Here is a 26,979-nt window from a genome sequence, read left to right on the forward strand (position 1 = left end):
AGGGTTAAACATTTAACAGAAACAAAAAAGTAAAAGGGTCAAACCACTATTCTAAAAGAAAATGGCCCCAGGTGTAGGAGAACTAATGGAGTATGGACCCACCAAGGAGTGGGCCGGACGTCACCTCTCTCTCTCTCTCTCTCTCTCTCTCTCTCTTATATTAATGTATCCTGATCAATTATTTGTTGGGTTTCTGTAAAAAAAAAAAGAAAAGTAAAAATAAAAATTTGGGCAGTATTCGCCATCTAGAAGAAGGGCTAGAAGCTGATATCTACCCTTTTGAGGTAGAAAATTGAATCAAAATGGATGAGACAAATATAAAAAATTTCAGGGTTTTGGATTCATGTAAATTTATGGATAGAGAAGGTTTTACACACCCAACAATCACCTAACAAATGATAATTGGTCTTTTTCTATGTAAACCGTCTCCTATGTTAATTAGTTTGACTAACTTAACCTAAATATTGTAATTGCATAATATGACTGAATATAACTGTATGTTGCATGAACATGATATGAAATAATATATATATATATATATAGAAGACTCAATATGCATAAAGGAGAAAATTAAAATATAAACATGGAAGTGGTTGCACCTGAATGAATTAGAGTATCTATGTACCCTGAACAAGGATGAAGTCATTGGTAGTTTCACATGCAACTGAAGGATGAGGATCATGATATAAATGCATATGCATTATGATATGAATGAATGGATTTGTATGTCATGGTTTTGACCAAATTTAACTGAGTCCGATTGCCTATATACCCTTGATAAGGATCAAGTCAATCGTAGTTTTCAGTATTTCAACTAGGAAGATTCTCAAAGTTTTGCCCTCTTTTTGGGTCTAGCCACTGGTTTTAAAATGGTCTGGTTCGATGACATAGTCTGATAAGACTTGCTACCGAAATCTTGGTTGCCTATCAACATACCGCATGGTCATTTTAAAATAGATTGGTATCATTTTGGTGCGTCAAAGAGCGTTTAGAAGCATATTGGAAAGTCAATAATACTAATAAAGCATGGCAATGGCTTACATGATAATTATTTGGTATGTCCCAGAATGGCGGTTAAAGCCTGGGTTTAAGGCCATAAACCCTAACCTAGTGTGCAAAGGCACAAAGTAACTACATATTATTGATCTATATGTAGAAACATGTAATTATGAATGAAAAAGGAGGAGAGAAAAAAAATATATTTTGGGGAGAACAAAGTGGGATTTCAGATAATTTTCAAAGAAAATCAACAATTAAGTTACACTTCGGTAGCAATAGAGCACCATGATCGATAAAAAGAGAGAAAATATTTTTTGGATCCAAAAACTGGTTTTTAGGGAATTTGGGCAATATTCCGATATTTCTACGGCATTTCAAGAGAAGATTTTTGTAAAACTTCATCAAGAGAGAGAAAATTGACTTTTTGGCCCCTATTGTAGAGTTTTGTTATTTTGGCACTTCCTCAGTGATCCAAGAGTGTTTCAATTCTTCCTAGATAATTTCAGAGCTTTTGAAATTTTTTGAGGTTTTTCTAATTTTTGAAATTTTTCTCTCCTATTGGCTTTTGTATAATTTCGTTGGATTTTAGAGATTCTCTAGGGATCTAAGGATTCTGTCTATGAAGTGACTAATTCAGAGATTGAGGAGAGAGAACAAAGCTCAAATTCAAAAGTAGAAGGAGAATAGCTTTAATGTTGTGTTTTAAAACCAAATTGGTCATCCCTATTACAGTAAAAAGGTGATACTTCAAATGGAGTATCATACTCCAAATGGAATCAAGGCCGCGCGGCCTAGAGGGTCCAAGGGGGTACTGCCACATGGCACCAACTCCGATTGCCTTCTTCGTGACCTTTGAGGACTAGTTTCAGAAGATCTGATCATCCAATTTTGATGATATTTATATCATTGGAAAGCATTCTAAATATACTTTCCAATGACATAAGGATCAATCGTTGATTTTTTTTCAGGAAAATAGTTTGATCAATGTCTGAAGTTGGTTGGCCCATAATGTGATCATATTTTACTGCTGTTCGCAATATTTGAAATCAGTTTTTGGTAAATAATTGGGGGCTGAATATCACATGGATTACTTAAGTTCCAAAAACCTGTACTTGGTTCTCTCCTCTAGCTCAAATGTATACTCTTAATTATGATGGCTCTTTTACACAGGATAAGGCAGGTTATGGAGGAATATCAGGGAGAATAATGGAGATCTGGTTATGGTTTTTGCTGGTATAGGAAGAATGAAGTCAGTTCTATACATGGAGCATATGACAAAAAGGGATTATTTTATGTCCAGACCTAAATATTCATCATGTCTCATCAGATCTAATTTAAAATTAACTGTGGATATTAGAAATGGTGATGTTGTAGGTCCATGGGATGTCCAAACTTTAAAAAGTAAGATATTGCATCTTCTTATAGATTTGGATCGAAAGGAGGCTATTCATGTGTGAGGGAGATTAACAGTCCAACTGATTATAGGGTTGCTTATGACATGGAGAGGATGAGATCAAAATTCTGCCAGAAGAGTTTCCTCAAGATTTGCAACATCTTGTGGACAGGGATGCTAGTCACACAGTTTACTTCTGAAATTAATTATGTAATTGTGATGTGGATGTTATATATGAGTTATGCACGGTCTGTCCTGTTTGTTCAGGTTTTCTTTCTGCCCTCCTTTAGGTATGTCTAAAGAGAGTGGATGAGATTGCCTTTCTTTGTATTTTTCTTTTTCCTCTCAATACGCAAAGTTTACTTAGCCAAAAAAAATAAAAAAAATGCAAATGTCAATCACTAGTTAGGCCTGGGACACACTTGATTTGGGTCTAATGTAGGCAAAACCCACATCTTATGGATGAATGTCCAAATAGTGTATGATTTACACCAAATTTTAGGAAATCCTTTATTATCATGGAAATATGCTATCCATTGAAATTTATGACATTCTGATAATGTTTGTGCTTCCCAATCATACATGTGAGCTTGTAGAAACACACTTAAGTGTATATTTGTGTTCAAACCATTGGCAGATGCTGGGGAAAAAAATATTCGTGTGGCAAAATTCAGTGTCTGTAGGGGGTTTACATTTGTCTCTAGATTTGAGGCCTTCTCCAGAATTATTGGGGGTTCTAAGGTGTATTTGAATTGAAGGTGTAAAGTCCTATTTATAAAAAACAAAATGGGGAGAGTACTTTGGAAATAAACAAAAGGTGACACTAGCAAAGGACACTTGGTTGTGCCACCAGGTCTCCCTAGGTGGTGGCCACCACGAGGCATCTCCTTGTCGGTCCAAAAATAAATCTTGAAAAGTCTAATTTTGACAATTTTATACAACAAACTTAGCTGATGATATCTCCCAATCTGACCATCGGGTTTTGACTATCTATATATTGTTTGAAAAATATTTGAGATTAAGGTTAACCATAAATTTTTTCAGGAACAATCAAAATTGTACCCTAAGCAGGGACCCGCAAAATGGATATTTTGATGAATGATAGCCAACACAGTCTCATATTCAAAAGATTTTATTTTAACTCAAAATGATAAAACATATCTTTCCTAAAATTTTCAGTCAATTCTGATAAGGTTTTGGCACCCAAGTCATGCCATTTGCAAAATGGTCAATTTCTATCAAGCAACTTTTTGGAGCAATGTTGGGCTCAATGTACCATCATCTGGATGGTGTCTTAGGGTGACAAAAGATCAATTTCTATTGAAGGCTTGATTCTTAAAATTATTTCGTCAAAATCTACTTAAAATTGTGGGGTAAAAATAATGAACAATTTCTTCACCTTATTACACTACTTATGAAAGCGAGTAAAAATGTTGCCTTTGGAAATCCAATTAGGCCTACATGTATACCCCCATATGGATAATTGCGATACAGTTGGAAGACTAAATCTTGGTCATTTTTTTTTTTGGTAAAAAGAAATTCTGTTCAGCTAAATGATATGAGTTACATAAGGATTTGATGCAAAGTATCAAAGATGACTAAGCAATAGAATATGGCCAAAGTGTCTAACATGCAATCGACCTGAACTTCCAGACTAGAGGATGCACAAGTAGATTCCTTAGAAATATAGCTATACATAGCCAACAAGACAAATCGAAAATTTACGTGAGAGATGAAAAAACAATTAGTGGAGTAGTAATGGTAGGTTGAATAGGGCAAGTAATTGGTCGAAACAACTCAAAATGGCCCGTGTAGGTTGAATAGGGCAAGTAATTGGGTTTGGCCTCAAGATCCTTTTGTCTTATTTTCTGACGTCAACGTTGACTTTGGGTTTGACTCCACCTCTAGATATGGGGCTAGTAAGCGCTGCATCCTGAGGCCCCATATGATGGGAAGAATTGGCAAAAAAAATCCATCAATGTGAAAACATTTTCTAAGGAAGATGGATCATTGTTGGTTTATCGAGCTTCTAAATCAAATCCATAAAGCACTAGGCTGAAACGATGGGGAGGTTTTCAACAAATTTTTCATGAACTTTCCCATGCTTATGCGAGCTACTAATTTTGTGCCAAAGCAGGATAGTAGCCATAATGGCCGCCATTTGAAAGATTAGACCCTTGGACCCCAAAAACTAAGTTATGAAGAGAGTTAAAAAGTGTGGTTACTACAAGCATACCTTCAAAATCTCTTGCACATTGACGAGAGAGAAGTAGATAAAACTCATGTCTGGCAATGTAGATCTCCCAAATCTCAAGATGCTCGTTGTTCCGGTTGTCCTTGCGCTAAAGCTTTCCACACACCACCCGCAAATCATCGATCTCATAATTGCTCGATCTGGCGTTGCTCGCATAAAGTATGGCTTTGACATCAAAGATGGCGACACTACTTTCACAGGTAGGGAGTTAAAGACAAAACGAAGGAGATGAGAAAGAAATGGTTTATATAAACAAAACACCACTTGGAGTGGAGAAGATCATCCATAGGAGTGGAGAAGAACATGCACAGAGGCGGAGGGACTACATCTTGTGAGCTTGAAAAACATTTTATTAGAAAAAAAAAAAACTTAGACACCCCCTGTACTATGTCCTTATTGCTTCATGCTCCTAAAGTTTGAAACCATTACTTGAAGCCCCATGAAACCTAATGGTGTTAGTTTACTGTTAGTGGCTGAATAAAAAGACCATTTTACCCTTTCGACTTATTCAACTGAAACTTGTGGAAGTAAAATGACCAACTAACGGTTTAAAGCTATTAACCTAATAATGCCCAAATCCATCGCCGACGAAGGCGAAGAAGAAGACTAAAATTTCTAGCAAGATGCATCGCTACAACTCCCCGACGAAGGTTGGGGAAGGTTGCAAGTGTAACGTCCCGACCCCATTAACTTTGCACAATATTATTTTCTTTGAGGCCATAACACCCCAGCCCCATTAACCTTGCATAATATTGTCCTCTTTGGCCCATGGGCCTCAAGGCTATAAAACATGGTGTTATGTTAAGGAGGCTAGAGGTTATTAATTAGACCAGTATTCTTTCCTTAGGTAATGTGGGACTAAAGCTTGCACACCCTCACTGATCTCCCAAACCCCCTGGTACTTATCATATTCTTGGTGGGGATACCTCACCGATCTCCCAAGCGGATTAGTTACTTGCCGTATTCTTTGGTGTCACAACTTCCCCCCTTTAGGTACAGCGTCCCTGTTGTGGCCCCACACGCTGTCGGGATTTACTCTGATACTAATTGTAATGCCCCATCCCCTTTAACCTTGCACAATATTGTCTTCTTTGGCCAATGGGCCTTAGAGGACAATATTACGCAAAATTAATGGGGCTATGAAGTTACAACAGGTGCTAGTGGGAGGTAGGGGATGGTTGATTTCTCTTGTGGGGGAAGGTTACAAGTTAGGGTTGTCTTTTTCTTTCAAATCTTGTTGTTTTTGTTCTATTCAATTTATTCTTTGCAACTATCTGTACTAGTAATGGGGAAACATCAATGATCGTAACAGTAGACAAGGCCTTTGGACCTTTGCTCTGTCCAAGCCAGGGAGACAATACAGATTAGACGCCTCGTCCAATCACGCTTAAGCTCTTGCTAGGTTGAGCAGGGGGTCGACAAGGGCTATCGATGCTGGTGCATGAGACAGAGGCGATATAGCTCGAGGGGTGACATGTTGATTGAGGCTTATTTAAAACCTGTTGCTACTCTCAACATTGATTTGAACCTTGTGTTTCCTGTTGTGGCTATTATGATGTGTTTCTTGTAGCTGAATACTCAGATTAAGGATTGGATCTGTGGGAACACGTTATAATGTGTGGTTCATGTGGTTTTGGTATGGTTGGAGTACAAGAAGAAGAATATGTGAAGGCTTCGTTCTTCTCCGATGTCTGCAAATCACCATAGTAGAGAGAGAGAGAGAGAGAGAGAGAGAGAGAGAGAGAGAGAGAGAGAGAGAGAGAGAGAGAGAGAGAGAGAGAGAGAGAGAGAGAGAGAGAGAGAGAGAGAGAGAGAGAGAGAGAGTTGTTCAACATTGAAAGAGAAGCCATCTTCCCTTATTTTAGTGAAAGGTATATAGATAGCATTTCATGGAGGATTTCACTCTACTATAGAGAAGGAAACATGGTAGCCGACAGATAGGCTAAATATGCTGCAACAACTCGGTCAACTAAAAGCTGGAACTCTGTGCCATTCTTTGTTTTCCATGAAATAATTTGGGACTTAAATATGAGACCAAGATATAGATTATGTTAGCTAGTTTTACCTTTGATTGATTTTTCTTTCTGTTGATGGTAATGTCGAAGGTAGAGACGTTATTTTTAATGGTTTTTTTTTCTCTCATTCTTGTGCTTGTAATTTTCATTTATTTATACTTTTGCTGACTTTTAGCCAAATAATAATAATAATAATAATAATAATAATAATAATAATAATAATAATAATAATAATAATAAAATAATAATAAAAATTCAAAACCCAAAATCTCTTTTTGATCGAAAATCCATACCTAGAGAGGGATGTAGGAAAACTCCTTATATGCTTATTTTCCCTACTATGTATTTCAACTAATCATAAAGAGGGTCTTTTAAAATATATATATATATTTTTTTTGCTTAAAAGCCTAAGTACATATATGTTTCATGGTAAATACATATTCATTATTTTGCTTACAAAGTGACTATATTAAACACGTACTGTATCATTGTTGTACACGTTTTATTATGCCAGATTTTTTAAAAGTATTATTATAGTTTGATTAGTTCAATTGCCATACGTATTCGTTCTTGATCGTATCATTGCCATTCCCAAACTTACTAACTATACTTGTGTGTGGAAGATTGATGTTATAAATTTAACTACTCGATGTAAAGGGAATGGTCTGGACATGACATACCCTATTAGGTATGTCCATGCATCCCTTGTTAATCGTTGCATCCTCTGGTAATATAGAATATTTCAAATTACTAGGTGGGGATTTCATTTGAATTGAAACTTGATATATGATGAGTATGAAACATTGGAATTTATTTGTCCACCAAATTTCAACTTCATACAATTTTACACATGGTAAAAGTAAATTTTCCAACTAGAGATTCATTTCTGGTTTTGTTAACAAAAAACCGGCTATTGAATCTTTTTGCTAAGCCCATCTATGCTAAGGCCACACCCCTAGACGACCCATCATTTGTGCAAGAATTTTACATTGAGCCATTTAGGCTCTATTCATGTGAATACAAATGACATTGGACATTTACCTGTAGACCTAGTTTTCATGGGGAAGAGAGAATTTCTTTACGATAAAGATCTAATCATTTTATAAGTACGAGGAAGGATATTTTTAATCTTTTACAATAAAAAATGAAAATTAATGATAACACTAGAATCCAGTCTAAATGTTATATAACGAGAAATGAACTAGTTGTTCTTTTTTTCACACTTTTTTTTTATTTTTTCGGTGTAATATTCTTTTCTTTACACGGTTGAAAGATAACTTGATCTTTATCTAGCTAAAGTGCACATCTTTTTTTTCTAAGGAAAGAGACTTTCTACATACTTCACTTTCTTTCCAAACATTGCATATACAATGTGAAAAAAGATGCAATTCTCTTTTCCCAAATTTCCTGAAAAGCTTGCACGCGAGAATGTAAGAAAGTATCTTTACCAGAAAAAAACCAGAAAAGAAAGTAAGAATCTAAACTTGGTTCAGTCTAGAAAAAAAAAAAAAAAATAAATAAACTTGGTTTAACTCAAAAAAGTAAACTTGGCATTGGAATTGTTGACTTCATAATGACAAATAATAAGAAAATGTTAGACATTGGAAATGTTGACTTCACTCCACTAAGCCACAGTTTTTGGAACTTTAAATTATTACAAAAATGCACTACTTTGGTGCATAGAATGGCTTATTATATGGCATTTGAACAATTTCTCAGCATTGTTGTTTATATCATGATCCATGTGATTAATGGATGCACAGGGTCACATACACTTTTGCCTCTTTAAGTTGGTAAATTTTTTACTTTCTCAAGAGTTGCATGATCTTACAAGGAATCACAACCACCCACTAATGAGGGCTTCAAAAACTGACCAAGTTAATTTAATTTAATCTAATCTAATCTAATTTAATCTAATCCAATCCCATTATTTTCTCAAACCTAAATTCTCATTTTCAATTGGGTGGTGGAATCCACATGGCAAATTTCCAATTACCCACTTGTCAAGTACATAGAGATAGGCATTCCTTCCCCACGGGTCTTTTTTTATTTTTTATTTTTTTATTTATTTAAGGACTAAAGAAGTCCTCAAGGGAAGCACCACTAGACAAGGGTGAGTGGAAAAAATCATATCAAATCTTATTTTTTTCCATTCATTGTATGCGAAGTAATAGAATGTCCACCATTACCTTCAACCCTAGACTGAACCTCCAAATTGGGAAGGAAAGTCACCAACATGTTCCTGTAATTGAAGAGAATGAAGGGTTCATCAAAGTGTACAACGATGGCTACGTTGAACGACTTCCGATCGTGCCTAATGTCGCATCCACGGTGGTGGCGCCGGAGCTTGGTGTTATATCTAAAGATGTAATCATCGATAAATTTACAGGCATCTAGGCACGTTTTTATTTGCCTAGATGCCAATCAAAGCTTCCTTTATTGGTTTACTTCCATGGTGGAGGATTTTGTGTTGGTTCAGCTTCTTGGAGTTGCTACCATGAATTCCTTGCTAAACTGGCTTCCAAAGCTGGTTGTGTGATCATGTCTATGAACTACCGGTTGGCGCCGGAGAATCGTCTCCCGGCCGCCTATGAAGATGGTTGTAACGCCGTCATGTGGGTGAAGCAAGAAGCTCTTAATGGGTCTGTTGATCAAAGGTGGTGGTGTAGCCAATGTAATTTCTCTAAGGTGTTCTTAGCTCATAATGTGGTCTCAAGACTTGGTTCTCTTTTTGCTTCTAATGATCAATGCGGCATTCCAAAGCCTTTGTGCATCAAAGGGGTAATTCTGATCAGCCTTTCTTTGGTGGCGAGGCAAGGACATATTCCGAGAGGTACATGACACAACTGCCGACTTCGTCGTCAACTTTGCAGGCCTCCGACGTCTACTGGCGATTATCTCTACCTATAGGTGCTAACCGTGACAATCCATGGGGTAACCCTCTTGGTGGAACCAATTTGGAGGCCTTGAGGGTTCCCCCAACCTTGCTGTGTATCTCAGAGATGGATATACTAAGGGATAGGAACTTGGAGTTTTGTACTGCCATGGCTAGAGCAGGTAAGAAGGTGGAACAAGTGGTCTATAAGGGTGTTGGGCATGCATTTCAGATTCTAAACAACTCTCAAGTCTCAGAGCTTCGAACCCATGAAATGATCTCTCATATCAAAGCCTTCATGAACCAGTAATTATAATTAAAACCTTTGTGATTTCTTATAGTAATAAGAACTAGTTTGTAAAGATAATGGGAGGGTAGTTAGAATTCCTTTCATCATATATCTACTACTCTTACGTTTGATTCCACAACTACAGTGTAATTTTTACTTTATTTGTATGAATTTCTTGAAAGAAATGTGGTATATTCTCTAATAGAATACTCTAGAACCCATTCCTAATTTGACTTTTGAAGACCCTCAAGAGATAGTACTCTAGTTCTTTGGAGAGAGAGAGAGAGAGCTTTAAAGTCAAATCGTTAAAAGAATGAAGAGCCGTTTGATAACGTTGAAACGGTAGAAACATAAATTTCTGTTTCTAGAAACAAAAAGAGAATTGAATGTGTTTGATAAGTCATGTTTCTGGAAGTCGATAGTAACCAGCGAAAGAATGACCACGAGTCGTTTCCAGAAATGGCGAAACAAGTTCTACTTACTTCGTCTGGATAGTTTCTTGAACCATAAATACATAGAAATTTCAATTTCTATTTCTGAAAACAAGTGAAATGAAACAGTTTTATCAAACTCTTTTTATTCCGTTTCTGCCATTTCTGGACACAGAAACGGCAGAAACACGTTTCTTGAAACGTTATCAAACGGGTCCGAAGCAAATTCATTTAACCATATGAGTGGTGGAGGGATGGCCTAGCTTTATGACCAAAGATGTGTTTCTCTTGTCCCATTATTCCAACCAGTAACTGTATCACCCTGACAAAAGCATCTTAAGTTCTCAAGCAATGCAAGAGTTATGATTAGAATACTCAATTACTTGTGGTACGTAAGGAAAACAAAAATTCCAGTTCTTCTTCTTATTTCCATTCTGAGAGAAGCATTAAGACATGAGAATCTTCCCAAGCTTGAAACGACAACTACTACTTGGACTGAGATTGTACTTTAATCAGTCATGGTGTTGGTGTAATGGGCACCAGAAATAATTTCAAAGTCTTACTGCAAGCCTGCAAAGCTCTTCAGTTGATCACTAGGAAAAGATGACAATAATTTAGATGGAAGGTCTTTTTCTTAGGGAGAAAAAATAAGGGAGCACGTTTTATGAATCAGCCGTCTATAGGGTATCTATAGACTGCCCACCTATTTGTACCACATAGAAGCTCTGATGGTCGTTGAAACGTTGTAGAGATCTAGACCTTAGCCCCGTACAAACATGTTAAGTTTGAGATCCGTTGGAGTTAGCCAAATGGAAAATTAAGATTTTGAAATCCAAAGCAACCAAAAGGCTAGTGACATGAGGTTTACTTGTGTGGTCTGTTTGCCTACATAAAGGGTGTCTTTTCCCACTAGCTCCTCTGTTTTGGTTTTAGAACTTGTAACTGCATGCTTAGTTTTAGGCCTCCAGTCATCATAGTTTGAGGTAGGGCTGCAACAGGGTTAGAGTGGGCCGGACTTTTGAAAACCGTAACTTAATCTTGAGTCCTTTTAGTTGGGGTCCAGGTCCAGCCCGATCATGACTTAGGGCCTGAAAATCTAACCTTGCTCCGTCCTCAGGGCCGAGCCGGACTAACCTTGATTGCCCTGAAACATTGAATTTATTTTCAGGAATCTGAAAATAAATGACACCGACACAATATTTTTATCATGCCATACTACTAAAGGACTTTTAATTAATTCAATTTCAATCAAGAAATTAGTATAGTACATCCAACACAAAGATAGAAGTTACAATATAAAAGCTAAAGCAATCTACTTTTCTCATGAAGGATAAAGTAGGCACATGCAAGCAAAACCCTGTTGAATACATCTTGGTCATAAAGAATAATCAAGCATCCAATTTCTTGGATGTTGTAAAATTGACAATAGTTGAGAACCCAGGACCCTATAACATAAAGATTTAATGCAGTGGAAAACAATTACTAAACTGATAGACATGTTTAGGGGTGCACAATTGGCCCTGACGGGGCAAACCTGCCTTGAGCTTGTACATGGCCTAGGCTAAGATTTCTAACCCTTAGGGTGGGGTGGGGTTGAAAAACATTAATCTTGGGCCAGGGTCAGATTAGGACTGGGTTGAGGCCTAGGCCCAACCTAACCGTGACTTTAACTATAGTTATATAATATGATTTATAATATGATTTATAATATGTTTAACATATATATATATATATATATATATTGCTTGCCATATTATATATTGGATTAAAGTAGGTTTTGTTGGTTTCTTTTGGCATAAATGTAAGAATCTGGCCCAACTTTACTTGCCCAGAGGGTAGGATAGGGTTTATCTTCTTAGGCTCCAGCAGGGCTGGGCTGGGCTCGGGCCCAATTAAGGAGATGCAGGATTGGGTTTCGGTTTGGGTTTTCAAAAACCTAGCACAACCTGCCCCATGTGCACCTCTTGACATGTTCATAGAGCAAGAAAAGAACAAATTTGCTAAAAGCAAAATAATAGAAGAAAGAGAAAGAGAAAGAGAAAGAAGAAGATAAGGTCAGGCTGGGTTGGGCAGGACTACGATGAGCTCAACCCAAGTCCTCAATCCTAGCCTAGCCCAACCCTAACTTAGGGCTAGAAATTCCTAGCCCTGACCAGCCCTCAGGGCCACGGTATCTTAGCCTAGGCCTTGTTCGGGCTATTAGGGACAAACTTGTACCCCATTTTGAGGAATCTGATCAGATCGGCCTGAATTAGTCAGATTGTATCAGTATTGGCTAATAGCCTAATACTGTATTGCTGAATCGGTATGGATAAAGGGTAATAAGGTTAAGAAACATCAGTCTTTTTAATAACAACCAGGGGTATATCTGTCCAATTCAAGCAGGTCTTGATCAGTATTGGATCGATATTGGCCCTATCGATCCCAAGACCAATTCACAATGATTCACAATAATTTACAACAAATAGAAAATAATGTTCCTCCAGTCAAAGAGGGGGATTAAAAAAAGGAGAGCAAATGAATGGAATTAATTACAATAATCCGCTATAGTCAAACTAGAGGTTAACAAGTACTATTATGGGTGCCACTATCCCATGATTAGGTAATGGATCTAGGTCACATGTGGGCAATAGGTACTAATTATATAATACGGCATTATATTAGTATAAGTTTCCATTCAGTATGGGGGTTGTCGGTTTCTGGTTGGTGTTATGAAGGACGAGCAAAGCATGATCGGAGTTTCCCCTCTCGATATAGGTTGAGGTTTGAGTTGGTCATCTCCAGATATAACATAAATATGTGCTTGGGATATTAAGTACTGACCACAGATATCATTATTTAGTGCAATAATGGTATATTAGTTTAAGTTTCTAGAAGAGGAGGTTAGAGGAGTAGAACAAGAGTATTCCGCCATGAACCTCATCACTCTCCCTTGATTGCTTCTTATTACCATGTATGAGTTCTGAGACTCTTAAGAGGATTTGATGTCATATCTTGATATGTGTGTCATCACATTAAGGGTGTCATCATTAGTCGCCTAGGATAGCAAGATATCTAGTTGTATGTGAGAGACGATGTAGTTTCATTAGAGAATGAGGTGGACACGCATCTGCCTTGGATCGATGCGTTTTCCTCATCTTAGCCGTTGATGGTCCCCTTTGTTTGGTGGTGGAGATTTGTTGCAACTTCTTTGTGATTTCTCTGTTGTATAAGTATGGTGAGCAGGGTTTAAAAGGGTTTTTACCACTTAGGCTTTATATCTCGTCTTGCTATCATCTTCCTTCATTCTGGTGTTGTAAGTGCTGATGGCGATCATCATGGGTGGCTCATTTTCACTTTTCTAGTGGTTTTTTGTCATTGTGTTCTTTGTCATCGTGATTCGAATCTCCAATCTTTGCTTGAATCAGTAAGTTTTCTTCTCGCTTCTTCACAAGTTTCTTCTTTTTCTCTTTCTGCTTCTTTATAATGGTATCTAGGGACACCTTGTTGGATTCTGACGAGCGTTCTAATCCCGATTTGGGGACTTTATACACCCTTCCTTCTAAAGGCAAAAGGCCCACTACACATGGTTTCTGCTAAAAAGGTCCCCAAACCGCAAAAGGCCCACAATAAGGTCACCCTGGGTTACAACCCTATGAATAACCTACTTCTAGCTTCTTAGTCAAGTTGTGTCCAGAATCAACTGAGGAGTTAGAGAAGTATGGGAGAGTCTACCATATTCTTGACTCAGTAGTCCTGAGGGTTCCTATTGAGGGAGAAGGGCCAACGGTGGTTGGGAAGGGGAGGCTTGCTTCTAAGATCATTCCTTTTTTTCTATCCTTTGCTTCACCATCCACAATTTTCTCTATTGAGTTCTATAATATTATAGTATCATTCCTGTCCAACTGGTCTGGAATTTTTAGAAGAGTATGTTGGGTTTCTATATGAACGTCTACACCTTATCCGTGAATCCCACATTTCGTAGGTGTTTCTACTTTAGAAGGTAGAGTAAGCTTCACCTCGTTGTAGATTCTCTGTCGACCTCGATACATGAGTGGAAGGATAAGTTCTTCACTAAGGCTTTTGAGCCATTGAATTTCCAACCGTTTGGCCAGTGGTGAACACAAGGAAGTCTAACATGGTGCCTGCCCTTGTGAACGAGGAGAATAGAACCTTGGAGCAACTAAAGGTGCCCATTCGTGTTGTTCTCTCTACCGATCTTTCTGATGACGAGTGTTGGCTAAGTATGGTCTAAGTCCTGGTGACCTTCGTTGCCAGTTGTGGTCCGAATGTAATGATGTGTTGTTATTTTTTCTCATAGTGTTGATTCTTCCTTGTAGTTCCTATGGATCATAGTCTTCTTCAGGAGGTGCTTGATGAGGTTGGTGTCGAGTATGGATCAGGGGAGGAGTTACTATTCCTACTCCCGATAACCAAGGGGTAGCCACTAGCAGGGAGTTTCTGGAGAGGTTTTGGAAGGCGTCTTTCTCCTTAGCGGGAGAATTCTAAGTTTTCAGATGACAACAGTCCCCTCGCCATAAGGAAATGCAATAGCAAAGGGATGGCTATAGCATGAAGAAGAGGAAAGATGTCATCCCTAATTAGGGGATTTCCACTCCATCGGCCATAGAGGGTGTTATGGCTACTGATATCAGGACTACATCTACCCCTGTTGATTTTACAGACGAGGTTACAAACATGTCACCCCCAAAGTGAGATGGCAAGGACCAAGGGGGTCCCATCGATCAAGTAAAGGGGAAGGAGATTGCTGCTCTTGCTGATGACCCATATGTTCCCAATTATGGGGTTATTGTTGCTCTTGCTGATGATCCATATGTTCCCAATTATAGGGTTTCTCATGGGTAGTCACTGTTTGATGATACAAGTGTAGCCCATGCTGTGGCGACTGAAGGAGTTCTTCCCAAGGATAAGGCGACCTTTTTCAGCAAGAAATTCAGCTCTTGCCAGCAAAGGGCTATACACAACTTGCAAGGGTGGGTGATTTTTCTTTATTGTGAATTTGTGATATGCTTTGTATTCCTGCATTTTCTCTTCCAGTGGTTAACTATTTATCTTTCTCTATAGGGGCAAGCTATGTTGGGTGAGAGCTTCTTGTCTAAGCTGAGGAATACTACCGAGTGGGCAAAAATATAGAAAGAAGTTTGAGAATGTTAACAATGAGGTGACGAGGTTAATAGGGTAGTTAGAGAGGGTGAGGAAGGAGGAGGCTTTTAACGCCATGATTGTGACCAATAATGCCTAATACGATGGGCTCATGGCCACCCTGAGGGAGATCGAGAAAGCTTCACTTATGACTATTATGACTACAACTAGAACCTTAACCACATAGAAAGAGCTGAAGGGGAAGAACGTTGAGCTCCTCTAGGCAACGAATGATGTGGATACCCTGAGGAAGTAGCTAGTGCTTTTGAAGAATGACAATGCAATGCTTAAGGATTAGGTGAATAAGACCATTGCCCAAGTTGAGAGTGAGGTTCTCAATACGGTTACAGAGTACAAGGGTACCAAGACTTCCAAAATTGGAGGGCTAAAGCAGGGGACAAATGTTATCGACTTGGGCTGCTGACTTTGTGAAAGGAGGTAGAGAAGGTTCATCCAAACTTCGATTTTAGTATATTCTCAAAGGAATGGGCGAAGATCAAGTAGTTGAAGATTGACCAGTCTTCTGCAGCCTCCACCAATGGCCAGCCGAACATTGACTAGCTTGTTGCAAGCGCTGGTGGGGGTGCTCATACCAAGATTGATGAGGTCACACCTCTTGGTGTGCCTATGGTTGCCCAAAAAGGGGCCAACAAGAGCACAGATGGGCCTACAAAACAATTCTGACTTTGGTTGATTTTATCCGATTCAGATTTAATTTGTATCTTGTCAAAATGTAAACTGAACTAGAACCATATCAATTGACACCCTTATATTCGAGTAGACAAATCAAGACAGAGACAAGTGTTTTAGACATGCCCGGATCCATGGTAGGAGAAGAATTCTTGCAAGAACACTCCCTTAACAATGACAATTGTTGGTATTGTATATTATCTTATCTTTTCACAACTTTAGGGTTTCTTCGTCATACATCTAATCGGTCAATGTGATTATATAAAGAGTCACGGTATGAACCAACCCCACAAGAAAATAAAATATTTATTTTCCCATTAAAGGATATTTGAATCAAATCCACAAATATGCATTATTATACATACTAATTAAGCAATATCAAATAAAGCCCAATAATACAATATGAGATCACTTCCGAGTATTATATTTAATAAATTTACCCCAACGATAGTCAACACTTCACTAACTTGATTTTTACAGGCGAAACAAGGACCATGCTAGTCCACCAAAAGAAGCCTTACAACAGATTATTGAAAGGAAGTCTTGGTGGCATATAGTTTTGCTTCCAAATGCTCTACAAGGCTGAAAATCAGAAAACATCATCCACTTTGGATGAAATTGGAAGGTTTAGTAATCATATTTTCTTGGATATATGGTTACAAAATTATTCTGTAGGAGTCAAGACTCATGAAGGCGATCACTATAACATATTATTACATTATTTGTCTGAATTTTCAACTTCTTGGTTGAAGCCCCCCCCCCCCCCCCGGGTGTTAAAACCCTAAATAGAACTTCAACATGAACTTGATCTGCAAATGGGGTTGGGCATAGTGGAACAGAGATACAGTTGGGCCACGAAAGGTGTTGAAGGATCCAATCAATAGTTAAATAATATAAAAATGGTACATATGATATTATTGATCCTTAAATTCCCCTTTAAGAAACTTGTGATTTGGCATCTATCAAATAAAAAAGGGGAATTTGTTAGCTGGCATAACATGAAACCATCAATTCAATAACAGACTTCTGTTGGTATTCCAATCTTTCTTCTTCCAAGGGCTTATCCAAAAGAGGATCTAGTACCTCTTGGTCGTGAATATCTGAATAGGATCAATTGGTCCGTGCATATCTTTGCTTCCGAACAATACAATTAAATTAGACAGGTCAACTAGACTGTGTGCTCGAGAAAAGGTCTATCCATTTTATTTAGTTATTCAGTTATTAGAACAGATAGCAACAAACCACCTAGGTCACCAAAAATAGGGAATACTTGATCAGATTGGGTCGGAGACTCCTCAAGAACCCTTAATCTCCATGAGCTCTACTGCTTAAAGGCCAGATATTTCCCAAATTCAACTTCCTGTATTCCAAACGATGTAAGGGATCAAGAATTTGGAAAAGCATAGGAAAAAAAAATAAAAAACCATGGTTTAAAAAATTGGAGTTACTTGATAGCAGGCACAGTAGTGGAGGATATTCCCATATGCAGACCTCGATTTAAGGAATCTCGAACAGTGCCAAGGGCACTCCAGGAATTTGCCTGGTAAGATGCCGATGTCATAATTGCAGCCTGATCTTGGGTTTCTCTTCACCAAAGGTGATGGAAAACTACTCCTTAGCCATTTAGGCAATGGGTTATATGGGGACTTATGTATCCGAGGTGGTTGATTCGATCACCGTTTTGTGAAGAATTGAGCTATAACAATCCAGAAATAGGTGATATAATAGAGCTAGAGGCCTTTCAATGTGATATTACTGAACAGTTTGTGGATCTTTAACCATGCCAAATCAAGCTTTCAGTGGTTGTTCGAGTTTCAGACAAACTGAGATTTAACATGAAAGTTAATCAAATAAGCAATGAAACTGGTTCCTGCTTATGGATTGTACCCCAATGAATCTGGAATTACCAAACGAAGATCCACAACCTTACCGATTCTGAACTAAAGTGACGTTATTGAGGATATTTGATCTACACATTGTGTCTGATGAAAAGATATATTAACAATGGACAAAATTTGTGGTTCACCGTTGCTCATATTGCCAAAATAAGGGATCTGAAACCAGTTTTCATTTTATGAAGAATATAACCTCAGAAACCACTATTTTTTTTTTTTTTTTGGGGGGGGGGGTGTGGGGGTGGGGGTGGTGAGGGGGAGGAGAGGCAATCATTTGAATGATAAATTTCCTCAACCCTCTAGTCAACAAAGCCTTGTCCCATCTACTTCAAACTTGAAAATTTCTGTGGAGAAATAAAATCGCTCAAGATCTTCCTTTTGAGGACCTTGGATATAGATTTAATGGTGGAAGGTGTTGTCCTACAACATCCTCCAATGAGTTTGGCTCCTGAATCGCGCCATCTTGTTGCATACAATTGGAACATGTCATCGTCAAAGCACTGGGATGGCTGTAAATCCAAAACCACAATAAGAGACTGAAAGAAAGAACATAGTAAAATAACATTTGAATGAGAATCCTCTACCACCACTAATCTGAATGAGTTCACTGATGGATAATTGATTGGCAATTGGAGGAGCATGGTCCAGAATTGGAACAATCACAATAACACCACCCCTGCCCCCCCACACCACCCAAAAAAAGAAAAAGAAAAAGAAAAAAAAAAATGATCTACTATGCTATACCCATCGGATAGGTGGAGACCCAAATTGACAGAAATGTCAAAATGTATGTGTATTACAGTTAGTAGTATGCCATTCAACATGCCACAGGGAATGAGAGATCTGAGGACCAGTAACTCGACCATATCTTGAGTGGTCTTCAAAAAGATCACACAATTATCGACACTTGATGTAGACATGCAAACAGTGAAGAGAACAAAAGCAATAATAATTTTACTCTGCACTCACCTTCCAGCTCTTAGCTCTTCCATCCCACACCTCCCCACTATTGGGATAAACAACTATTGTTTTTTCCGTAAACTGGAAAACAGAGAAAAATGCAATGTTAAAATCTGGAAATGACAGGCTAAACTAAGAGATGCATGAAAAGATAAAACTTACTGCCTGTTTACCTTCTTTAACTTGCAAATTAGACCTTCCATGAACTGTGGAGGTGCACAATTTATCCCAACTGCATTCACTTTGTCACTCTTATTTATTACATCAAGGCACTCCTTAAAGCTTTCCCCAGAGGGAGCATGCTCACCATCCACGGAGCTGAAGCAGATCCAAGATGGAATTTGGACTTGTTCTTCATCTAGTAGCTCAACACAGGCCTGTGCAACAACTCTCCGGAAACCATGTTATAAGCTGTGCAATAGCTTTTCATAAACTAGTATCAAACCAGTCCTGAGAGGTAACTACTCTTCCTACTCTACTTTCACAGCTCAAGTGCAGGATAACATTAAAGCCAGTGGATATAAATGTAAATCTGTAATTATATTCAAGTGTCCAAAATTCAGCTTTGATAGGCATACAGACAGGAAATGCAACAAACGACACATTCCTGGAAACCTCAAGGATGACAAATTTCTTGTGACTAAACTTACTAGGAATACAAAACTTGTACAAAAAAAAAAAAGGCACCTTTTGAGAGAGTTGTAAAGTTTGTGTTAGGTAAGATGGATTTTCTAGTTCATGCCAAGGGGCCTGCAATCCCTAAGAAAATCAACTTATCAAAGTAAGGCAATGTGCATTCGAGTCATTTAAAATGAGGCTACAGTTACTCGTGTAATGTTGAAGGAAAATCCTGCCTTTGGGATTGTTAAACAAGTTCTCAAACCACACCAAGTGGAGAATCTTGCTTTAGGTAAGCTAAGGTACTTGTGTTACTTGTGTAATGTTGGAGAAGAAGAAGTAAAACCAATAAATGACTTGTTCAGAGTCATTCCTGAACATTTTGAGCCAATGTGCAAAACAATGCTACAGTTAATTGGAGTAGAAGTTTCCTGTCCCCTTCATTCCTGCATATATGACAAGACAACATCAACATTTAGGAAACTGGCTCATGATTGTTTTCAGTCTACATCTGCGACCAGAGAAAAGCTTCCATACTCCACCTAATCCGATTCAAGATCCGTAGGTTTCTTCGGGAGTTATTGAACTACAGGTGGCACTCGAATAAACTCAAATAAGGATCACAGTAACAATATTGCATTGGCTATACCAATAGTTTTTTGCAATTCCCAATTCTACTTTAGCCAGATATTTTTCTCTAAATATAAGACAACTTCTAATTAACTCCACTGATATCCTCTTCCGGAAGGTCTTCACCTTCTTCTATTAAAATTTGGTTGTCATTGGTCTTCATAGTTCATAGCATCTTATCAATCAATCAAATTGACCCTGTTGTCTGCTGAAAGATGTTTCATAATCAAAAGATTTCAAAATAACCAGGCCAAGGGGAATACATTAAATTGACCGCCGCTATTATCCTGTTTTGTTTATCTAGGAGAACAGAGAGTATAAAGACAGAGTAGAACATTGACTATGAGGACAAAGTGAAAGTGTGCTTCTTTGTGGTCCACGTTTTGCAAATTAGACCACCCTAGCATATCATCTTCATATGTTTTCTAGAGTCAGCTAATATGGAAAGAACTTCACACCAGGAATGACACCAGAGAGTAATGATACAAAGAGAACCCAAGCCTAAATGGGGAAAAGTGCACACCTGAGCTTCAAGTTTATTGGGTATGGTCTCAAACGCAAGCAAGTCTGGACCTGCCTCCACAAGAACTTGCAATCGACGCCTATGGAAATCCTTCAACTTGTCCAAGCTCACATCTGGTCCATAACACCCACTATACGTACATGCGACAGACACAGAACTCAGGTACCAATTCCAATCAAAGACAAGTATATTAAAGAAGATTGAAATAACAGGGAACTACAAATATTATGAGGGTACCAAATAAAATAAATCTAGAGAAGTTCTAACAAATAATGAGACATCAGTAGGCACCTGTACTCTGATCCATCTGCAAGATAGGCCCCGTAGCTTCCGAGAGACGCAGCAACCAGAGCCCGGTTATAACTGCGCTCAGGAATCATTTGTGCAACAGCCCAGAACTTATCACGGGCTTCCAGAGCCAATGTGACACTCTTTTGAAGAAGCATTTCTGCTTCTCCAATTGATAGTCCCTTGGACAAAAATCCTGGAATTGTTGCCTGAAAACCCAGAAGCATTGGAACACAGAATTAGTAAAGGAATTAAATCGGGGAAAAAAGGGAGAGCAATACACAGATTACACGAGTGCCCAAATTAACCTGATAGGAGGATGTCAACAATATATCTGCGCCAGCCTCAAGGTATTCAAAATGAACCTGAATCATGAGCACATTACATTTTTCTTAAATCTTCAGAGACGCAGTTGCATAGAAGAGAAATGAAACAAATGAGGTAGAAATTAACAAACCCGTTGGACGAGTTCGGGGTTTTTGATAAGGCAAAGAGCGCTCCAGAGAGGATCGTTAATGGCTGCACCATGCTTCTCAAGCTGGGTGGCCAGACCTCCGTCGATCACAGCACACCCACCTGCTCTCCTTATCAGATCCTCCAGCAATGTCTCCCTAGCAGAGTCTGTCTCCTTCCCTAGCCCCATTTCTCTCTGTCTCTCTCTCTCCAGATTCGATAGCTCTTTCCAATGGCAATGCCTCGAGTCTTGACCAGTAAAGAACGGCTAAATAACATAAACTTACACTAGTCGAGCGTTGATCGCGTGGGGAAATGTCAATCTTCTGAGGTGTGAATCGGGATGAAATAGGGATCAGGTTCATGTATGAATCGGGACGAAATAGGGCTCAGGTTCGACGTTTCAGTTACCTACTTCAACCATCCCCACCCATTACCTTCTTTGGTTTGAGGCGTTGAGCCTTAGAAGGAAAATAGGGTATGGGCCCTACTAGTGCATGGATGGTGATGGTAATGGGGGATGGTTTGGGTGGAAATGGGCTCGAATCGTGTATAGATGGTGATGGTAATGGGAATGGTTCAAAACATTCAGGTCTTCAGTAGTTGGGAATGGGTCTGGTCATGGTGTGCAGATAACTCTGGCGTCTGATGTCTGCATGTTTCATAATGTTGGGAAAAAAAATCCTCTGTTTTTCTCATCCCTATTTTTCCTTGTTTTGTTACCTACAGAATACGACACGTGGACAACTTTAAGACCAACGCATTAGATGTAATAATCCTCATCCAATCTTGACCGTTGATCTTAAAGTTATCCACGTATCGTGTTCTGCTGGTAGCAAAATAAGAAAAAATAAAAATAAAAAAAACAGAGGATTTTCATCCCAATGTTGGTGGGGCTTAGGCTGACCAATTCCTGATTGGGAATTGAGATGGGCTTGGGGTTGGTAGCACCACTAGCACTGGAATCCAGCTGGGTCCTGTCAGCTGTGAGCTGTGATATTAAGACTTGCCCTCTACAACACTTGTTTCACACTTCAAATGGAAATAGGTGAGATGTGACGCTTATCTTTACTTGAAGAATGAGTAGGTCATGTTTATTTATTTATTTTTAAATTCTACATTCCTATGGTTTTGACTTTTGACAATTAAATAAAAGAACCAAGGGGTGATGGAGTCTCTAAGTCAAAGTTGAGGTGGGTGAAAGAAGTCTAGAGTTTGACAATCAAATATGTTCTTAAAATAATAATAATAATAATAATGAAATATGTCCACCAACTTCGATATCTAGGTATACAATTTTAATTAGACATAGTTTTCGTTCGCCCACATGGTAAAAGAAGATTCATTTCACCTATTTTCTTAGTAACCGTCAAATAAGAATTCTTGAAAATTAGAAAGTCAACAAAACTCACTTTCAAGGTTAGGATGTGGGGTGGAAGCAGGGACAAGGTCTTCCCCTCTATCCATAGTCCCATAAAGTAATGTGAACTGAATACAGATATGAGTGCCAAAGATCCACCGCATGGATCTTTCAAAATTACAATTTCACTTAACCACTGTTTGGCAGCCTTTTTTTTTTTTTTTGAATAACAAGGGTGTGGGGAGTGGGCACTAGATGTGGAACGAGAGTCTCGAATCTGAGACCTCCAGTGCACAAACGCTCTACTACACTCTACGTTAACCTGCTGACCTCTATCCTCCCATGCATGTTAGAACTCCAATCACTATTGGATCTCTCCTAAGTTCTTAATGCATTTTTTAATCATTTAGAAAATTCCATTTGGACTGAAACTTTATATGGGTAGGGGACTTATTAGTAAAATTTGAATATATATATATATACTAGTAAAATATCCATGCGCAAATGCACGTGTGGGTGTGTGTGTGTGAGAGAGAGAGAGAGAGATGCCCTCCTACAAATTTCATTTAAAAAAGTATTATGGTTTTCCTATTTAAAATGATTACTAAATATTAATTTTTAATTCAAATAATGATATACAACTACAACATTTGTTTAGACAATCAGTAGTTAAATGCTATTCTAGGAGAGAGAGAGAGAGAGAGAGAGAGAGAGAGAGAGAGCTTGGAAGAATATCTCTCTTTTTCTTTTCTCTAAGTGATTTACTTAGTATTTACATAAGAGACTTGACTCAAACTCAATTTTATTTCGACTAAACCTTGTCATTTTAATTAGTTTCTAACTTGTCCAAGTGTTGTGTTGACTTGATCTAACTACTCATTTTTTTTTTGGTGAAGTCTAACTAATCAATTAATATCATGGAAATATTGTCAAAAATCAACCACTTCCCCTCTACATAATTCATTTAAAAATATATTAGATTTTTTCTGTTTAAGAAACCAAGTGATGAGGAGCCGAATTCCAATGATCAAAATCGGATCACTTAGGGCCCACAAGAATGACTAAGAAGCTCAATGTAATGGTTGAGGAGTATTCTTGTAATTTCAGAAACAATTTTAAGAGCTTAAAAGAGAGGAAAATAAATAATGGGGACAAACTGAAATAGAAATTGGAAAGAGAGGGATGTTTAAGAATTACACAAGAGAAGGGGGAGTAATAGAATATAACCTTACAAAACAAGGGCTTACTTGTAATGACCAAAAGTTAAATGCATAAAACAATAAACAAAAAACCTTTCTTCTTCCTCCCGATAGAACACCTAACGGCAAACCAGTGTAGACCTTCAAAGGAGAGACCTCCTTCACCACAGGGTTGTTGAACCTGCAAGCTTAGGACAAGGATCGAACCTTCAAGCCCTATTGGATGCATGTGACAACCAGCAGTGATAGATTTCCCAGCAAGAACTAATTTGTTCTGCAACTCAATCCAGCGCAGGCAGAGAACTAGATCTAAAGTTCTAGATCTTCCACTAGAAGTCAAGGATTGTCTCGAAGTTGTGCAAGGTGGATCGTTTCTATGAGAGGGATGGGCCTTTAAAACCTCAGACTGATCAGAAGTGTATCAGGAGAGATCAATGGCCAAAAACTGGGCTGGAAGTACCGCCCAGAGCAGGGTATAACAAGAAAAACCCAGAAAATGAAGGAAAAAAAAAGAGGATGAAGAAGAAGAAATAAAGTGAGATCAAAAGAGAGAAGAAGAAGATAAAAGAAAAACCAGAAGAGGGAAGAAAATCAGAAAAGGAGGAAAAGAGGGTCGGCAGCCATTGTTCAACTAAAACCTAAATTCTCAAATTCATTCCAAAAATCTAACCACTGAGTTCATCCATTACAAGACTAATATAAAGGAAAAATCAAACAATTAATGGAAACTATTCTAAAATTAGAAGTTAGCTAATTTTAAAAAGAAATTATTTCTAAAAAAATCAAATCAAAAGATTTTTTTTTTTCCTAAGTTCATCGTGCAACTGCATCATGGCAAATGGGACATGAATCAAGTATTCACTTTCTTGAGAGAACATATTTACAAGTTTATGTTAGGTGGACACATTTGGCACAGACCCAAAAAGTTACTTTAAGACTATGTGCTTGTCTGCATGTTTCAAATGAAAAGGAAGAATGGGGATTGTCCATTCAAAATAGGACATGCACCAGTGAATCATATTAGGAGTTGATTAAGTTCAGGCTTGCAGATTAGAAGAGTTGGAAATTGACATGACAAGGGTCCATCAGCGTTCCTCACAATAACATACTAAGTTAGGGGGTCCAAAAGCCTTACCTCCATCTGACCTACCAGTGCAATATCGATCCACAGCTAGACATTTAAGACCAACAGATGAGTCCCAGCTAGTGAGCAAGTTGAGGTGATGGAGGTGAGGAATTTGAACCATCAACCAAGTATCCTTGTAATTTATCTCAGACAAAGAATTAAAATTTGTTTGCCAATGATGACAGAGGTAGTCTGTGCAGTTTTCTGGTATATTTAGAACAAGGTATTAGTTAATGAGTAAGTACCTCAAAGAATTCTGCTCAACATTCTCTGTTAGTCGGCACTCAGAATCCGCAACTGCTTTTGATAATGCTTCAATAGAAATCATAATGCATTCCATTTTCTTCCCATGTTCCCTTTCTTTTGATTTGAGTAATGATATGGTGGCTTGCTTCTCTTGAATAACAGCATGAAGATCTCTTCCTTCTCCATCAGCTACACTTAACTTCTCCATTGCTCGCTTAAGTTTCTGATCTAGTTTGCTAATATCTCCCTCATATTGACCTATAAGTTTTAAAGTCAAGTCAAGTAGACTCTTTATTGAATCCGACTCCTTTTCCTTCTTTGCCATTAATATTAATAATGAGAGCTGCTCTCGCTTCAATTGCTCCTTCTCCTCAGTCTCTAACCTTAGGGATTTCTTAGTTTCTAAAAGTGTTTCTTCAATCTGTTCATTTTCCTTTTCATTTTCAGCCACAATTACATTGATTGCAGCCTGGGCATTCTTAAAAGCTTCTCTGTGAATTATTCCACAAACTTCTTGCATGATAATATATTCCATATCTGAATCTGTGACACCACATTCCATTATTGCCTCAGCATCCTTAACAGCTTCCCTGAGAATAATCCTACAAATATCTTGCGTGAATTTAAACTTCGTTTCTGAATCTTCGATATCACACTTGAAGTTTCTAACTACATCCCTAAGGAGACAGATGTTTATCTCGTCCCTAACTGAAACATCCCATTTTAAATCTTCCATAACACAGTTAAGCTTCCTTATTTCTTCCAACAAGTCTACCTCCGTTATAGAATGGGGGGACGTTTTATCTGTCGCATTGGATAACTGTGATGATAGGCATTTGACTTTTTCTCTCTCATTTGCGAGGAAATCTTTGAGCAGACGGTTCTCAGAATGCAAAGCATCAAGTCTATCCTTTAAGATGCGGATATTCATGCAATCTTCATAACTCACAGGCAATTCCTTTTTCTCCTTCAGGATACCATCCAACTTTGACATGACCTCAGGGATCTTCTTCTTCAACGAGTCAAACTCCTTATCCCTCCTCAAAGATTGCGGACCTCTTTCTTTTAGAAATTCCCTCTTAAGGGCGAAACATTCCTCAATCTTCTCTTGCAAAATAGACTCATGGTTTCTTTTCATTTTGGCCATTTCTGCTTTGAAAAAGCTGATTAATTCATCACTTGACTTGTGCTTCAGCCCCGCATAGTCCATTCTATCTAGTGAAGAGATCTTAGGTTCCAGTTTTCCATTTTCCTCAAGGGAAGAGGGAAGTGATATGTGACTGCTAGCCTTTTGATTGATATTATCTTTCAATACAGCATTCCATTCTTCACCACTTTCATGAGATCCATGACATGGTAGATGGCCTAACTCAGAACTGGATAAAGACTTTGAAATGAAATCCAGAACTTGGCGCAGACTTGAAATCTCATTGACCAATTGGTTAATTTTTTCACCACTACAAACTTCAATTTTCAATTCTTGTTGTAAGCTCTTGATAGAATTCTGAATCACCATGGCCTCAATTTCTTCCTGAAACTCCCGCTCTTGCTGCCACTCACTAATTGATGTCTTAGACAAGTAAACCATATCGT

At 38.2% G+C, this 26,979-nt stretch overlaps 2 protein-coding genes and 1 pseudogene across 2 annotated transcripts in view; 1 reads left to right on the top strand and 2 right to left on the bottom strand.

Moving 5' to 3' along the window:
* LOC122061684 (DNA-directed primase/polymerase protein) overlaps positions 1 to 26,979 on the bottom strand; it is a 109,229-nt gene that overhangs the window by 72,793 nt on the left and 9,457 nt on the right. The window lies entirely within an intron of this gene.
* Positions 8,822 to 9,846, top strand: LOC122061686 (annotated as a pseudogene).
* LOC122061685 (homocysteine S-methyltransferase 1) lies at positions 18,220 to 22,004 on the bottom strand. Its single transcript, XM_042625101.1, has 7 exons — positions 21,460 to 22,004; positions 21,311 to 21,367; positions 21,006 to 21,211; positions 20,715 to 20,844; positions 19,117 to 19,320; positions 18,953 to 19,024; positions 18,220 to 18,492 (listed from the first exon to the last, which is right to left on the bottom strand). The coding sequence occupies exons 1-7, from the start codon at positions 21,643 to 21,645 to the stop codon at positions 18,307 to 18,309; spliced, it is 1,041 nt and encodes a 346-aa protein (XP_042481035.1). The 5' UTR covers positions 21,646 to 22,004; the 3' UTR covers positions 18,220 to 18,306.

This window comes from Macadamia integrifolia, chromosome 14 (genome assembly GCF_013358625.1).
Source record: "Macadamia integrifolia cultivar HAES 741 chromosome 14, SCU_Mint_v3, whole genome shotgun sequence".
NCBI lineage: Eukaryota > Viridiplantae > Streptophyta > Magnoliopsida > Proteales > Proteaceae > Macadamia > Macadamia integrifolia.

Coding starts and splice junctions, on each gene's coding strand:
- LOC122061685 (XM_042625101.1), bottom strand. CDS start 21,645: ATGGGGCTAGGGAAGGAGACAGACTCTGCTAGGGAGACATTGCTGGAG. Junction 19,321..20,714: donor CCAATAAACTTGAAGCTCAG/GTGTGCACTTTT, acceptor GTTGTTGCACAG/GCCTGTGTTGAGCTACTAGA. Junction 19,025..19,116: donor TAATTTGCAAGTTAAAGAAG/GTAAACAGGCAG, acceptor TCTGTTTTCCAG/TTTACGGAAAAAACAATAGT.